This window comes from Hippoglossus stenolepis, chromosome 19 (assembly GCF_022539355.2).
Source record: "Hippoglossus stenolepis isolate QCI-W04-F060 chromosome 19, HSTE1.2, whole genome shotgun sequence".
Lineage (NCBI taxonomy): Eukaryota > Metazoa > Chordata > Actinopteri > Pleuronectiformes > Pleuronectidae > Hippoglossus > Hippoglossus stenolepis.
Genome location: NC_061501.1, coordinates 2,022,250 through 2,039,770, shown reverse-complemented (window position 1 = coordinate 2,039,770; position 17,521 = coordinate 2,022,250). Strand labels below are relative to the sequence as shown.

Here is a 17,521-nt window from a genome sequence, read left to right as displayed (position 1 = left end):
GCTGGATTCATGTGCAGGTAGAGGAGAGGACTGGAGAACACTGCTGTGTGTCTTAACCTCTGGTGGAGCACTGTTGGCTGAGAGCATCAGAGAAGAGCAGGTACCAGAGTCACCTGAGATCCTGTCATCCTTTGTCTGTGTACCCAGACCCTGTAATCACTCTCTAGGTTACTGGGCCTGTAAGGACACTCACACACTCACACACTCACACAGCAGGTAGAAAGTATAGGCAGGAGGCTGAATCCGATTGTAGGCAACGATAATTCATTTTCATTCCTCCCATTATATTTTATTTTATGTTATTTTTCCAACGTCTAAACACCAATGTTTCATACATTTTGAGACTTTTGGTGCCACAGAAGGAATCCTTTTATTCTTAACCCTCTTTACCATTCTTTCAACATCACGAGTGTAATGTTCAATTATGGTTTCATAACTGGTTTCAGTTCTTACTTTATTTCACAGGCTCTATGATGGTTGCACACTGTGGTTACAGTCTCCACTCTTCCTGCCTGTCCTGTATCTCTGACTTCCATGTCTGTTCATGTATTATTAACTCTCAGCATTATTATTTTATTTCGTTCAGCTGACTTAGTGAGCACATCCATTTTGAATGGGAGCAGGCGGCCTAGAGGGAATCCAGCCCTTAGACCTTGTTTGATAAGTGGCTCGGACGACCTGCACATCTGAGCTGAGCCCGCTGATGTTTCGGGCCTTTTTCAAGAGCTTGGACAAGGAAAGGAAAACACCTTTTTTTCACGTCTTCTTTGGAGTAACGGCCCCTGTAGCGCTCAAACAGATGATTTCTACAGATTTTATAATATAGGGTACTCTCGAACATTGTAAGTACGTTTGTAATGTATGACTCAGTGTGTGCTGTACAGCCAGGCAGGTTTATTTGATTTCATTATATCAAGTGTCGAACTTTGGAGCTGTGGCACGTTAAGTGATTTCTTTACATAGAGAATGACGGAGCTTTCCAACTGGACTAAGAGATGATGGACAGTATGGATTCCAACACTTATCGATTGGGTTAAATAGAAAATAGAGAACAGTGATATGAGGTCTAATGACAGTGGTTTCCAGCTATTGTGCAGAACTCCAGTGCAACGAACATACACCCCGCAGATTTAAATGCTTTCTAAGTGTTGTGACGTGAGGCAGAAATGGATGATGTTAATGGTTTTTCTATTCAGGATCAGGTTTTTCTATTCAATGGTGTCTGTGCCTCACGAGGTAGAGAGGGTCGTTCACTAACCATAAGGTTGTCGGTTCGATGCCTGGCGGAAATATTGTCAAGCCTTGACTGTCTCTTCCTTGTGTGAAGTTGGAATCTTTGATAGGAATGGAAAATATAGAATCTGAGTCCAGAACAGCCAATCATAACCAATGATACCAATCATAGGTATCGTGGATCGTGGTGGCAGTTGATTAGAATTAGATATATTATTGCCTATATTGCTATCATTACAATTGTCATACATTTTTGGACTTTGTATTTTGTATCAATACATGTCTCCATTTATGTTAGACACTGTCCTTTCTCACGAATCTCGTGAATATTGTTATTTTCGTGATGTGCTCTGTTACTCGTGACATCTATTGCACTTCTGTCCGCCTCGGGAAAGAAATCCCTCACATGGGACTCTCTGAGGTTTGTACATATTTTTTATTTTTCCTTACTCTTGCTGGGGGTTAAGGGCAGAGGATGTTGCACATTGTTAATCCCTGTGAGGCAAATTGCTATTTTTGAATATGGGCCATACAAATAAAAACGTACATAAAAAAACAATTGCAACAGTGTCCATGGCAAGTTGCAGTATAGTGAGTCTGATCACTTCCTACACATACACAGATCAGTGGTATTTCATGAACCTGACTGAATAAAGGATTGTGCGTATGTCTGTATTTGTGTGAGTTTTAGTTTTTCTCTGGTTCCTGGTGTCAGAGAGGCAGTACATCTGTCTGACGCAGCTCAGCAGTGAAATTAACCATGGCAGCGACCACTGATATTCTGAGCTGGAATAGTTTTGCCCATTCAAACACTATTGAAAGAACTGAGCCTAAGGAATATTTAAATACTGTAAAAAAAAAAAAAGGTTTGAGCAGATGTGAACAGACCATATTTTGCCGGAATTAAACTGGTGTGTTCTCTGTACAGTGGTCAGTCATCACATCTCAAACTGAGAGAAAATGTCAGGTGCATTTCACACACACACACACACACACACACACACACACACACACACACACACATGGACGTACTCAGGGTGTGACTGCATTACCTTCCAGAGGCTTTCCGTTGTATGTTTATGCTCAGCAGTGTTCTTTGTGTTTTCTCTCCTCTACACTACGAATAGTTGACTTTTTTGTCTTGTTGTTTCCATCCTACTCCGACTGAATAATATTCTAATAATGCCCTATGAGCCTACATGAACAGGAAGAGGAAGATTAAAGACTCAAAGTGCTGATGTCCCTCAAGTTTCTTTGAACCATGACCTTGAATGTTCTGTAACTCACCACTAATGATGACGGTCCTCTGTCAGGGGCCAGGGCTCATTCTAACTGCCCTTTCCATGAACTGACCAAACTTTGTTACACTCTATAAAACTGTGATTAACAGTGAACCCGGACCATTAATCTTTGGGGGTGTACAGTCAGATGAGTCATACACCCATCCTTCTAGCACTTTACAGTAGACCCATTCACACACATATTCATACAGTGCAGCTATGTGCAGCACCTTTTCTATTTCAATGCTGGCAGAGCCATCCGGGCCAATCAGGACACTCAAGCATGCGGAATGGGATCTAACTGGGATCAAACCGCCAACCTTGTGGTTAGAGGACGACTCGCTGTACCTCCTGAGTCACCCCTTGTGTGCGGTCTGTACTGGTCTACTCCGTAAATCACTCATGATTCCCCCCCTTTTATTATGTTAGATAAAGGCAGGATCATGTACAACTAGTGTGTATTGTGTTGCTGTGACAGTGGCCATTAGGAGAGAGGATGTGTAGCTTTATTAGAAGTAATATTCAATGATGAATCATCTGCTGACTGAACATCTCACTTCCTGTAAAGATGCTGCAAATGATATGAGCTATAATGAAAACTGTGAGAAATCATTTATGACACATGTTGCGTTTGATGCAGAGATCTGGCTCCAACACAGAATGTGGGAGTGACGTATTAAAAATAATTTGCATTATTTCACTAATCAAAACTTTTTGATTTGTGGGTAAATAATTATATATATATATATATATTTGTATAAATAAGATGAATACAGTGGGCTATTACATACATACATCGTTCATAGCATGGATGGAAAGGATCCCCATGGTAACCACTTGCACTCATTCATATACAGGACAGCTCATAACGGTGATGTATAGTACAAACTGTTAATTTTCACTTTGAGTCATTAAATAGCAATGTTCAGATTCTATTGTACGAAGGACAAAGGCTACTACAGGCTCACAATACTTCCAATAACTGACACAGAGAACAGGCTGAACACGTAGGTGAAGGGAGGAGTGGGACATAACAAGCATTTTGGTTCCATATCTATTTAATCCCCTCTATAATGGGGATGTAATGGGGAGAACTGGGATCAAACCGTCGATCTTCTGGTTATAGGAGGACCCGCTTCACCCCCTGCCCCTCGTTCATCTAGAACGGGGTCACGTGGTAGGAGCCTGACGAATCAGCGAAGGCTATGTCGTGGTCGAAAATACCCCATCAGCAAGGGGTTGTTTCCAAACATCTCTGTTTCTGCCTGTGGAGACTAACACAGTTTTCAGACTAATGCTAATATATTTAAATTTATTTCACAGTATATTCAGAAAATGTAAAAAAAAAAAGTTCAGTTACTGCTAGAGATGACGCTCAGAGCAGAAGGCTAGCAAAAAAGTCAACAATAGATGCAGCAGAAAATCAATTGTTTGCAGTATTTCCCTTTTCCCTGATGGTATTAGTCCCACGGATCCTCTGATTCGTGTGGATGGTGAAAACCTGCTGCAGAGAAAACGCTGTGTCTGGGGTTTTCTTCAGGTTTTGCAGGCATATATTTTTATCGGACAAGATTATTGCAGTTCCCTGTTCAAACTGTGAATTAACACTGTGTTGCAGGTTTTTATGCAGTTTTTTATTCCAATAAGATCAAATATGCCTTCTGGTTATAAACTCAGCAGGTCCCTTTGTTCAAAGTTGGCAGTTGCCGTTGTGTTGTTTTCATGCTAGTGCTGGTTTCATGTGGTATTTTTCTGTTGTTGCAAAGTCAAACCCAGAAGACACTAAATGTCATCTTTTGTATTTTATGATGTTTATAGGTCACTTCACTGCTGTAGCAAGGCTTTTAGAAACACTGGCACTGTGAGCTCAGATCCCTCCTGTGCAATCCCACCCTGAGGTTTGACTAGTCTCTAAAAGAAGCCTGTCATAATAAAAACGCTCTTCAGTGCAGCAGTAACTGCTTCTTTACACAGAAAGAGCAGATACTGTTTTGCATGTATATATAAAATAAAGTACATTCAGAAATTAGAAGCTGGCTGTAGAATAGGTCGAAAACACCATCCCTCAGTGTTAGTGGGTGTGTTGTTTATATCCCACTGACGTATGTTCAAGTGTTCGTGTTTATGTTCAATTTGGTTTTAATGAATTATTTGATGCAATAATAATGTCTGAGAAGTCATGATTGACAGCTGAGACGGACTCGTGATTGGTCAGGCTGGTGTATTGTGCACCAATTGTGGGACAGCCAGGATTCAATATCAAAGAGGAAGGCCTTGAGATTAGTTACAGTGCTGGGCTCTGAGGGTTTTAATGGATTATATAACCGAGAGTCATCTGGTACAAATGGTAAAATACATCATGATTTTAAATGACTTGGCCAAGAGGCAGCACGTTGATGGAAAAACAGAAGGGGGCAAGGACAGAGCCTAGGGGGACCCCACATCTCAGACGAGCTGATGAGGAAGCAAAGTTATCAACAGTGACTGAGAAAGGTCTGTTGGAGAGGTAGGAACGTAGTATTCTAAAGGTACCTTTAATTCCTACCCAAGACTCTGTGGCTCAGGAGGTAGAGTGGGTTGTCCACTTACTAGAATGTCGACGGTTCAATCCCCTTCTCCCCCATTCCGCATGCCTAAGTGTCCTTGGGCAAGATACTGAACCCCAAATTGCCCCTGATGGACGATATGTGATAGAGAAAATACTTTACAAAGAAGCACTGTGTGAAAGGGTGGATGGCAACACTAGAAAAGCACTCTGTAAATACAGACAATTACATTTACAAAAGAATGCTATGATCCACAGTATCAAAAGCATCACTTCATCACTTTATCTGCATAGAGGTAATTTGTAATCTTATCAAGTGCTGTCTGAGACCTGTGATTGGAATTAGAATATTGACTGTGTCTTGACTGGATTAAAATATATATAAAGCACAAAGTATTTGTTTCAGACCAATATTAGGAATTAAAACCTTTAAAAACAACTGCTCACCAGCACACGAAGGCAGACCAGCAGATTAGCAGATGTTCTTGTACATCACACCTCCCCCTGCTTTCCTCCACACTGTCGACTCCACATCAGGCCAAACACACACTGACAATCAAATGATGCCTGTTGGCCTGTTGCTGCTCGCTAATGACAGAGTCGTCTGTGCGGTCAGCAGAGATCAATGAGACCGGAAGGAGAGGGATGGATGGAGGGATGGGGGAGGAAAGAAAGGAGTGAAATGCAGAGGAGCCAAAGAGATGAAACAGAATGATAGAGTCAGGCAGAAGTATTGATTGTGGAGGATTGAAGGGAGACGAATAGCCAGAAAAGTGGTCATTAGTCTAAAAATCCAATGGATTTAGAATTTGTTCCTGGCACCATTTGGACCAGAGCCTATAATCTGCCTTGAAATCCAGGAGGACATTATCAGGATTTGTATGCAGTATGATTCAAATCTATTAAAAAAACATCCTGTATTTTTAAATCCCCCCCACTCCTGTAACACTTCAAGCTACAAAAATCCCATTAAATGTGAAGGCATCGGAGCCAAGCGGTATGCAGTAATGTTTGACTTTTCAAAGGGCGCTTCTGTATTGACCCGTCTCCATTCACAATCTCATCTACAGCACCCTGCATCTTCAAAGGCAAAGCACTTCCTCATCGACACACACACACACACACACACACACACACACACACACACACACACACACACACACACACACACACACACACACACGCACACGCACACACCTGCTTCTTCTAAAGGTTTAATGTGCAGTGTAGAATCATTGGACTATTCACCCCTTTGAATATCCTCTGGTCGAACCACATCCGAGCTGCTTGTGAAGCGGGGGAAACACACTCTGGTTGCGTAACGGCCATTTTTGTCCTGTGGGAGCACAGAGAGACAGTTCCTTCTCCTGTCAGCGCTTTCACTGAGCTCTAATTAGAGGAAGACAATGAACAGAGCTGGACAGTTACCACTGCTGACAAGAGTGCTGGGGATTGGATAACAATTATGTCCCGACTGTTGTAGGTGGATATCAAGTCAACAATTGAAGGATTCAATCTCTATTTTAAGCAAGTGTTTCCATATTTTCATCCAAAACATATTTTTATTTTATGTACAACTGTTAGATCAGAGGGAAGGGCTGTGTTAGTATCAGAGGCTGTGTCTGCTCCAGAAGCACTGAGGCCAGCATTAGCATTTCACTGCAGCCAGAACAGTAGGCGAATTACTACAGAGAGAAATGAAGAGAAATGGACGGCACCAGCATTAAGTCAGTCTCTACGTTCACATGGACAGCAATGTGGTAACTGTTGACCTACAATCATACCCCCCCCCCCACGGATGATTGGTTATAACATTGGTGATCCTCTCACTTATTGCCATGATCAGGTCAAACCAATGCTTTTGTTTAATACCTTCAAAATAAATGACATTCTTATCAGCCTCAGAAATTTGCATTAAGTGCTAATTAGCTAATGTTAGCAAGCTAGGTTAGATGGTTAATATAGTAAACATACATAAGAATGTTGTTATCGTCATGAGTATGTTATAATACTGACAATAGCGTGAGGCTAAAAGCACCACTGTCATACATGTAGCCTCTCAGACCTACTATAGTCTTGCTTTACACTTATTGAAGCTTGCTCATAATATACCGACAGACTGTCATTAGATCTGCATTAGTTTTGCTCTTGTCCAACTCTCTGCTCAGATGTTTTCATTTTTTGTAACAGAACTTCAGTTCTCAACTGTTGATGCTGTCATTTAAAATCAGGCTCATTAATCCAGCAGCTCTGAGATAAAAGACAGAGCAGATTGGTTTATTGCTCCTCAGATGCCCTTTGAAGATTAGATTACACGCTTCCTGTGTGGATGGGATAACAGGACACAGTCTGGACAAATAGAGTGGATGTACTGTACATCGTCTGAGTGAAAGGGGATGGGAGGCTTTTCTCTGATCTTCCCATTCTCCACCAGCAGCCTGACAAATAAGCCATTGTGCTGGCATGTTGGAAGCCACCACAACAACTCGACCTGCCCACAGCTCTGCTCTCCGCACCGGGTCAGACATCACTGCTGAATGTAGACGTTTGGACTTAAGTTAAAGAGTTACAAATTATTATAATGTAATTCAATTTATTAGGAGTGCAAAAAATAAGTAACTCACATTCCTCCATCTTCCCTCGGTTCCTGCTCTATCAGCAGCAGAATTTCTTTTCTGCCTCAGGTTGGGTTTTACAATCTTTTCATGCCCATTTACACATAATTAATACTTTAGATTGATAGTGGTCGGACATTTCAAGGATTTCACACAAATATTCTTTAAATGTGGGTTTAAATTATTCTTTCATAATATCATATCACTAAGTAAAATGCTGAAGGGCAAATCCATATAGCTGCACTGATGAAGGGTAATGAAGAGCTAACTCGCTACGACTCATCAGGGACTGTGGCAAGAAAAACCCCTCTAGAGCTTCCTGTACTACAACCCAAACCCCTAAAACCACAAGGTACCTGCCAGTCTCAATGTCATAAGAGGTGAAGACAGTGATTGTATTTATCATTGAAAGGCCTGTGATGCTCCCTGCTGGACATCACAATGAAAAACAGTTCATTCACAATTTGCACAGACAGTAAATAAAGAAGGACGATGCGTCTCCGTTTCCACAATCTAGAAATGAAGCCAAAATATCCCAGATACAAACGATTACACTTGACCAATCATGAGTCAGTCTAAGTTTCACCCCATTTTAGAAAATCAAAAAATTTAAACTATAGCAACTTTGTACACAGCCTATGTAATAACACAGTTAATGCATAAATAAAGGGAAATACATAAAACAGTTAGTCTTATACATCACTATTTCTTTTATGTTTTTTTTAAAAATCTTTGCATCTAGTCAGTAATATACTGTAGTTACAGCAACATAGGCCACAAAAAACTATAAACTTAACATCCAAGCAATTATTACAAAACACTGCTAAAAGTAGAATCAGAGGCTGTGGCTCAGGAGGTAGAGCGGGTCGTCCTCTAACCAGAAGTCGGTGGTAATTGACATTGTTCATGTAACTGAGGAGAGCTGCTCCGAGGGAATGAGAGGTTGCTGCACCTGCAGATGATACTCCAAAAGAAAACTGTAATCAGTTCACCGGGCTACTTTTCATTTCCTTAATCCTGAGGGGTTTTTAATCACCTACTGGAGTTAATTGAGTTTAGAGCAGAAGAAAAGGATATGACTAAATGTCACTTCAACTTCATAAACATGTGAAAACCATATTTGGATCAAGGCTACGTCCACACTAATACTTCTCTCCATCCAGACAAGCATTTTAGCTTTATATATATCCGAAACAATCTTTGTCCGTATTAACACATATCACGTGACAGTTCACGGACACTGGGTATGTACAACCCACAGCATTACAAGACAGATTCTGACTGTACATCAGCTGCTAGAGAAGAAAACAAGATTAGCAACCGTTGGCGCCGGGAGTGGAGGATGATGCAGTTGGTTTCCCTCTGGTAAAGGTTCACGTGATAGAAGCTCTAAGACTCATGGAGGCGACTCAGTCAGGAAGCAAGTGTGGATGTCTGCTCTTTCAGACAAAAACACAACCATCAAACTAAAACAGGGCCCAGCTTTGTTTCAAGATTGTCAGTTTTAAAAGTGTCTGCAGTTGGATGGACAGGAGGCGTAAACCTAGTGCATGTGATGTATTTAAAAATGAAAATTGTATTACTGTGGGTGTTGCCATTTAGACTCCAGTTAAATTTTTTATCCCTGAAAAAAATGTCTCCATCTTCATGGAACGTGATGATGTGCGTGCCGCCTCCCACCCTGAGGCACAACACATCCCTGCAGTCTCATCCACTTCATTTCACACGCTTTCCTCTCTTCCCTTCCCTCTGTCTTTCTCTCAGTCTGTCCCTCACTCCTTCCCTCACTCCTTCCCTCTCTCCTTCCCTCTTTGCAGGACCCAGAGTGATAAAGCCTTAAAACCCTTTATGTCACTTACAAAGCGAGGTGTTTTCTTAAGATTTCAAAGGCAGTTCATTAAAAGCGCTCTCCAGCATGTCAGCATTGGTGCTCTGTGTATTGTGAAGTGGAGCCGGTAATGGAAGAGAGGGGATCAGACTCAGAGGATCATTGAGAGCACTGCTCTGCATGTTATTGTTGGTCTGTTGTAATTTCTACAACAAAATAATATGATACAATAGATTGATTCCTTCCTGGGTTTGATGAGTAAGATGGATCTGTTTTGTAGGACCTTTACAATCCATCAACGACTATAGGATCATTTTTTATTACGATGATTGAACGGTCTCCTATAGCCTTGGTCTTTCTGTGTGAAGTTAGCAAGCTATCTTTGTTGATGCAAGCTTCTTTTCACAATCTCAAGATGTATCGCCCAGTTAAAATGTAGTTGACACACAAAGTGCCAGGACTCTGAATGGACTGTAAATGGTTTGTGTTTAGAAAGAGCTTTTCTAGTCTTTTCGACCCCTCAAAGCACTTTACAGAGCAAGCCACGATTACCCATACATTCATACAGCGCTGCTATAAGCCGTCAGGGGCAATTTGACGTTCAGTATCTTGCCCAAGGACACTTCAGCTTTCGAATACCAGAGGAGCTGGAGAATGAACGATTACCTTCATGGTTAGTGGACGACCCCCGCTGTGTGAATGTGAATGGGTCGATGTGACTCTTAAAGCAAAGCAGTAAGACCATCAAATCGTTATATGAATGATTCCATTTTCTGTTTATGTTGCCTCATACCAGAAGGGGCTTCATGAAAGGGGCTCAGAAAAGCTTCCTGTGAAAAGCCCATCTTGAAGGATCCTAACAAACTATGAATAGTCTGTGTCATTAAGCTGGTGCGGAGCTTATGTGAGCATCCTTCGGAGGACGTGAGTTAAAGCGGATATTTAAATTTAAAAACAGTTTGTCACTGAAGCGCAATGAACCCTGTGATATTTTGGGCTGGGAAGGATCCACCCAGTTGAGCCCGGGTTGCTTGGGGTTGGAAGGACACGTTTGTCGGCCACAATTCACGGGTTTGAAACACAGACCCAAGACATCCAGCCGTGATCATCATCAATTCACTGGAAAAAATCGAGTATACATAATATGGAAAATGAAATATTAAAGCAAAGACTTTTATTGATAATAATAAAACGTTATATTTCTACACAAGGATACGTATCAATAATCCTATCAAATAAACACATGAATGATTAAAATGAAGTGTTCAAATCGGATAAGGAGATGCAGACACCTGCCAATACAACATGTGACACAAGAAAGTAAAACCAAGGTGAAAATCAGATGAAGGGGCAAAGACACAGCAGTCTTACAACAGTCCAATAGAGTCCAGCTGTGGATGTGACAGAAAGCTCAGAGTGTCGAGCCCGGTCCCGTCCGGACCGGACAGCGTCGTGTTCGTGGATTCGAGGTTCAAGTGGGAAAGGCAATGATTTAGACAAGATCCATGTTCAAAAGTTTCACAGTATCAAGTTTATTGTATAAGAACAATACTTACAGAGAGTCTCTGGGGTTCTGCCGGACACGTCACCAGGTTCTCTGGATCATGTCGAGAAGAAGCCCCGTTTCTTCCGAAGTCCACAGTATATATAATAAGACCCAGGGTGCGGCACAGAGGAGGTCCTTCTTTTGGAGACTCATTAATTGGTCTAATATATGCTGCTTCCTCAATGTACAGCGGTGCAGATTCTTTACTTCAAACTGTATTTTACTATCAGATTGTCACATGTTCATGTGCTTGGTTACCAGTCAGTTGCTATGCCTGGTTCCTGTTTTGTCGCTCTCTCTGAGGTTGTGCCCTGTGCCTGACCCTGCCCGTTCTGAGTCAACAGTCTAGACATCATTCTAAGAAACTAACAGTTGTAGCATAAGCTTATTCAAAGTATTGTCTGGGTATCAAGTTCCTGTTTCCACCTCTCTGGCTCACAGTTTGTTTGAGGAACCAACTGTCATAAACACGTTGTTTCAGTTACACAGGCTACAGTGACAGTTTATACTTTGTATTATGCACTATTGATTATATGGACTATACAGCTGATATTATTCATAGGACACAGGTAAAACATAGATATCTCAACAAGAGCAGCTCCATAGTGCTGAGTTAAAATGTGGGGACAGAGAGAGGAGCAGCCGAGGAAGAGCACTGGTGTGTGGATGGAGAAGGTACAGCAGGTGTGATGGTGAGCCTGGTAATGGAAGGTTTTAAAGCTGAGCAGTACATATTACTGCTCAGCTCAGATTTCTTTGTTGGACTGGAAGTCAGTGAAGCTGGATGAGGTGTGGTGGGATGAGGCCTGTAGCTTTGGTGTGGATAATGATCCTATCATCCTAGCAGCAGAGGTTTGGATGGTTTGGAGGGGTTGTAAGAGTTTATCTGGGAAGAGCGTGAGATAATATTGATATGGGGGCAGAAAGAGAGGGTAATGTCCAGAATTAGACCAAGGCTTGACTTGGACCAGGCAACCATCAATGGAGATGTTAAAGGACTGGGTTTTGGAGAGTGTGGACTTTGAGCCAATGAGGAGAACCCCCCCAACCAGACACGCAATAGATGATGGATGGATGGATAATAAGTGCTGAAAATAAATATAGATTAGTAGAAGATGCAACACATGTGTGAAATAAGTTGTTGTACATGTGATATAACAACAAATTGGCTTCCACTTAAGATATTTAACTAAGTAACTTATTTTAACTAGCCGCACAGAGGTACAGTAGTAAGCAATTACATTTCATGAAGGTCGTTGGTTCGAATCCGGGTTTGGCCTTGGTGGAGTGTTCTCCCTGTGTACTTTCTCTGGGTACTCCAGCTTCCTCCCACAACACATGCAGATTTGAGTTAGGATTTTGGTTACAGTTCGGTTAAAGGTAACCATATAGGTGTGAATGTGAAAGTGAATGGTTGTTTTTCTCTGTATGTTGGCTCTGTGATATACTGGGGACCTTCTGTAACCCCGCCTCTGACCCATGTCCGCTGTCATTGCGAAGATCCATGCAAGTTGATTGGCTGACGTGTCAGTTTGTCTGTGTCCTGTGTTTTAGAAGAAAAGATTTGTCCATCACTAACATCTTCTCTGGGTGGTTTCTGTTCATTGCGTGTGTGTTTAGTGTCAGTCTTTAATAATCTGTCCTTCTCTGTTACAGTGTGTAGGGGCAAAAAAGTACTGCTGGTATTTTGAAGGCGGATACCCCATCTACTTCATGTAAGTACCACGATGTTCTACAACTTTAAACCAATGAAACTAAAACTCTGCACACAAAAGCCTTGTCTGTCCATCTCTATAGCCACTACACAGACATTTGATACTCCACTGTTTGGCTGTACAGCCTGATCCAACAAGTCTGGGATGGATGAACAAGGGATCTGTTGAAAACTGATTTGCTTAATGATGTGGGTCCTTTCTTTTACAACAGATACTTATTATTTGTAATTAATAAGATAGACAGTATCATCAGTTCTTGCCTTTTGAACATAATGTAATATATATGTAATAAAGCCTAAAACAAATCTAAAACAAAAAGTGTTTCAAATGTCTTCATCTAGTCGTAGAAAAACATTGGAAAGTGAATATTTGGTCATGCTCTTCTGGAAACAAGGCCCATCATCATTTTAATGTGCACATGCATTTAGTGTAAAACACACGCAGGAAATTAAAGTGATCACAACAACTTAGATTAAGAAATATTTCAACATTAGATCACAATATCTTTTCATTGTTTCATTGAATACAAAGTATTTTGTTTGTTCTGTCCATAACTGCTCCACAACCTATAACCATGTTTTTATGACAGTTTCATGAGCTACACTGAATATTTATGAATGAATACTGAATGAAGAAGGTCTGGTTTCCTGCTGCTGGTACACTCTGTGTATTTAATATTGTAACCTTGACAACGAAGGTCTGGTATGCCTGCCAGCGTTTGGACTGTTTGATGGAGACTTCTTGGTTAAATCTATGTGGGTTCATGAACAAGTTCAACATATTGTTATTTTCAAAGCTATTGAGGGTTAAACTGTGTTGAGGGAAGCTCATTGGGCCTAATTCACCAATGTCTTCTATCTCTATAAGAACTTTCTATTCTTTCTTTTTTGCCTGTTTTACACAAGTGTTTCATTTATCAAGTGTGCGTAAGATGAGCTCTTCAGTAAGAGTGTTTCCTCAAGTGGGTTTTAGGAAGAGGAAGCCAAAGAACGGTTGGTGAATGAGGCCCATTGTGTTTTACTGATTACACAGACGACAGGCTTCTCCCACAGTTTAAACTTTCATCCATTTAGTTTGCTCTCTAGCTGCCGGCCACAGCTTCAGCTGCGATGAGGAAGAGAGAAAGAGACAGAGTGTCAGTGAGGAGAGATGACCTTAGTAATGAAAAACAACTCTGACACCTCCTCCCTTTCCTACTCTCTGTCTCCTCCTCCTCCGGCCTCCGGCAAACTGTTTTCTCTCTCAGGTTAAACCCGGAGAATAAACCATATTACTGTATGAGGATATCATGAAGCACTGCTGTGATTCCAGTCTCAAGATGGAAAGGAAGGAAAAGAATGTATATTAAAAGATTGAGTAAAACTTAAATGACAAAACAGCATTGATTTTAATTGGCTACTCCAGCAGAAACCTTAATTTAGAAACCCAAATTTCAACCTATAGTTTAAGTAACATTGCTTCACTGTCAAAATGTCAAAATTGGTGCACAGCTCTTAAACTTTACAAACTGCAAACTTTTTTCTGCCCTGGATTTCACCTTTCAGGCAACATCTAAGCTTCCTGTCTTCTGGGTGAAAGTTGTTGGAGCTGTACGCAGCTTGTGGGGAAGATTGCATATTCAGTATAAAGACAGGCAGGAAAAAACAAAGGGTACAGGACAACCTAACCTGATGTGCCAGATGGTTCATTACACAGAACCATCCTGGGAATCTTTATTGGAATCGGTCTGGTGCCTTCATGGCAGGTGATGAACCATCTGTTGATCACGGCCTGTGACAGCTGCTAAAGCCAGTCAGAGTGGCATCATCTTTTCCATGGAGAAAAGCCTTTTGATATATCTAATGCTATAGCATAACTAACCTATTAAGGAGCAGTCATTGATGATGCTGTCATTCATGGCTGCCAGTAGTTACTCCAGACACTTTACAAGGACAAGAGAGTAGTTGGTTCGATCCCCATCTCCCTTGTTCGGCGTGACTAGAAAAGTGCAATTTAAATACAGATAATTTGGTCGGATTGGTCGGAATCCCAGTGGTTCGGTAACAAGTGGATCTCTTGGAGGTCAAACCTTGTAAGGTTAATGATGCCCCAAGACCTTATCATTTGAAACATATAAAAATTAGCCCACTTAGCTCGGACGCTTGGTGTAACGTTCTCTTTGTGCGTTGTTCAGACACTTTCAGAATCATTATTTATTTTTCCTTTGTACTCAACAGGTGACTCGTAGCAAAGTTTTAACAATGTTACTTTAAACAATTATTTATTAGTTCCGGATCTCAATCCATTTTCTGATGCCGCACAATCTACATATACATTAAATGTCTAATGACTCCTGGTGCAGCCTCACTGATCAGATTACTGTTTGTTATGAACCCACGGTTCTACACGACAGATGTAGACTGGAGAAGAGCCTCTGTTGCCCTGACACTGACCCTTCTTACCGTAGCAGTCACGTTTCCCACACAGAGAAATGAAAGTGAAATGTCTCTGCCCCTTGTTAAGTTCAAGCCCGAACCACATCATTCAGAGGGTTTTAGCCTAATTCCTGTTGTAAGACTCTTAACGTATCTTTTCCTCCACATCTGCCTTTTCCACGGTTCTGCAGCGCTTTAGCTGCAACCGAATTTAAGAGTCTTAGCTGGAGGATTTTAAGCCTCACTGCTCATTTCTCATGTTATTCTTTCAACTCAGTGTCTCAGTCTCTTTGTCTGAAGACAAGATTATGTCATAAGGGTCAGCAAATGAAAGACTGATTTGTGGTATTCAAGGATAAGGTGGATTTGACACAGATAATATGAGTGAATAAATAATTATCACTTCATTTTCTAGAGTTTTTCCCTTTGCAAATAAAAGCATAAAAATAAATACCATTAAGCTATAATTTTTACTCTTTCATTCCTGAGAAGAAAAAACTAATCTGATCACTTACTATATCTCAAAGTTAGGATGAAAGATCTTATAACTTTGAAATGAGGGTCTCCTGAGATTCCACTCATTCAAACTTTGAAAAACTCTGATTGGAATGGATTCTAAATTCTCTGCCATACCTCGAGTAGCTACTAAGAATATTAATGAATGCGAACAGGCAGTGAATACAGCAGGAGTTGTCGTAAATGTGGCTCAATGCAAAACATTCTACTGAACTTCATGCTTTGGGCCCGGGGGCCTCCAGGGACGCTCAGCCCAGGTCTGCTGCTGAAATGCCAGACAGCACCGTGAGTCTGAGGTTTGCGCTGTCATGGTGGTTATCCACAGTCGTCTATCACACACACACACACACACACGCACGCACACACACGCACACACACACACACACACACACACGCACGCACACCTTTGTTGCTATTTCAGCTGTATTAATGCAGCTTTTCTGTAGCTCTCCACCGACTGATCAATCACAGCTGGTGTCTGTTCTGTATATTTGGCCGCCAGGATGAAACTTTGAAAAGTTTAGTTTACGAAGCAGAAAATGTGATTAATGGCACCATTACATTACATTACACCTGTGTCTGCTTGTGCACTACAGTGAGGCTCTGCGTCCTGTACAGTATAGAGACAGGAAGTAGTTGCTCGTTGTGGGAACTGTTTACTGGTTACTCTGTATTTTTTAAGGTCTTGACATCTATGTAAAGTGATTGATAGATAATGTATATTATGATTTGGCGCTATACAGATAAAATTGAATTGAATCTTTGGGACCACATGTCCACGGTGACTGACATATGGTCTGTGTTGCTCAAATGAATTTGTTATATTTGGAACGTCTCTCTGTAACAAGGTTATCTGCATAGTGCAGAAACCTCATGTGGCAAACTAATGCTGTACTGTCCTGTTCATGTGTCCAGGTGCATCTATGGGCAGCACTTTTTCTATGAGAACAGCACAGCCAATAGGGGCAATTGGGGGTTCAGTGTCTTGCTCAAGGACACTTTGTCATGCAGAGGATCGAACCGCATTTATCAGTTTGTTGAATAAATTATTTATGGGTAAGGGGGTCTGGTTGTGACTCTGTCCCTGACTCTATACAATTTAACAGTCATCAAACATCTTGATATTAGACAGTGTGTTACACGTACAGAGAGCACAGCATGTGTTTATTTTGAGAGTATTTGTGTTATTGTGTGTTATTGTAACAGGGACAACTTGGTAATTACACATTTGAGTGGACACAAATTATGTGGAATTCCCCAAGGCTCCATCCTCGAGTCTCTACTGTTCATCATCCCACTACCCCACATAATGGAAAAATAATGAATAAATCAATAATTGATAATTGAAAATAATAACTGAAACCATAAACCAAGCCAGGTGGTGTAATTTTATTTAGATAATCAGCCTGTTACCACTTTAAGAACATATGGAGGATTGAAGGACTTGGAAAACGTGTCGATGCATTTATCTTCAGACGACTTGATTATTGCAATAGTGTATTTACAGGTCTCTCAATAAAACTGATCATAAAGCTGCAGCTGATTGAAAACGCTGATAACTGAGTCCTCATTAACATCAAGACAGTGGATCATCTCACTCCAGCTCCCAGATCTTTACACTGGCTCCCTGTGTGTCAAAGAATTAGCATCAAAATGCTACAGTTGGTTTATAAAGCACTAAATTGGTTTGGGGCCAAAATACATTTCTGATCTACTGTCTATTTTTGAATTCTCAATTGAACTCTTTAAATTCTATCTAAATGCCTTCTTTTGTCATGTCTTATATGTCTTTGTGCTAATGGCCCCCATGTGAAGCACTGTCTATTGGC

General features: G+C 41.1%; 1 protein-coding gene across 1 annotated transcript in view; it reads left to right on the top strand.

Moving 5' to 3' along the window:
- Positions 1-17,521, top strand: part of vopp1 (VOPP1 WW domain binding protein) — a 30,168-nt gene that overhangs the window by 723 nt on the left and 11,924 nt on the right. The window contains exon 2 of the mRNA XM_035142721.2: positions 12,704-12,762. Coding sequence (XP_034998612.1) covers positions 12,704-12,762 — 59 coding nt within the window. The remainder of the gene's footprint in view (positions 1-12,703; positions 12,763-17,521) is intronic.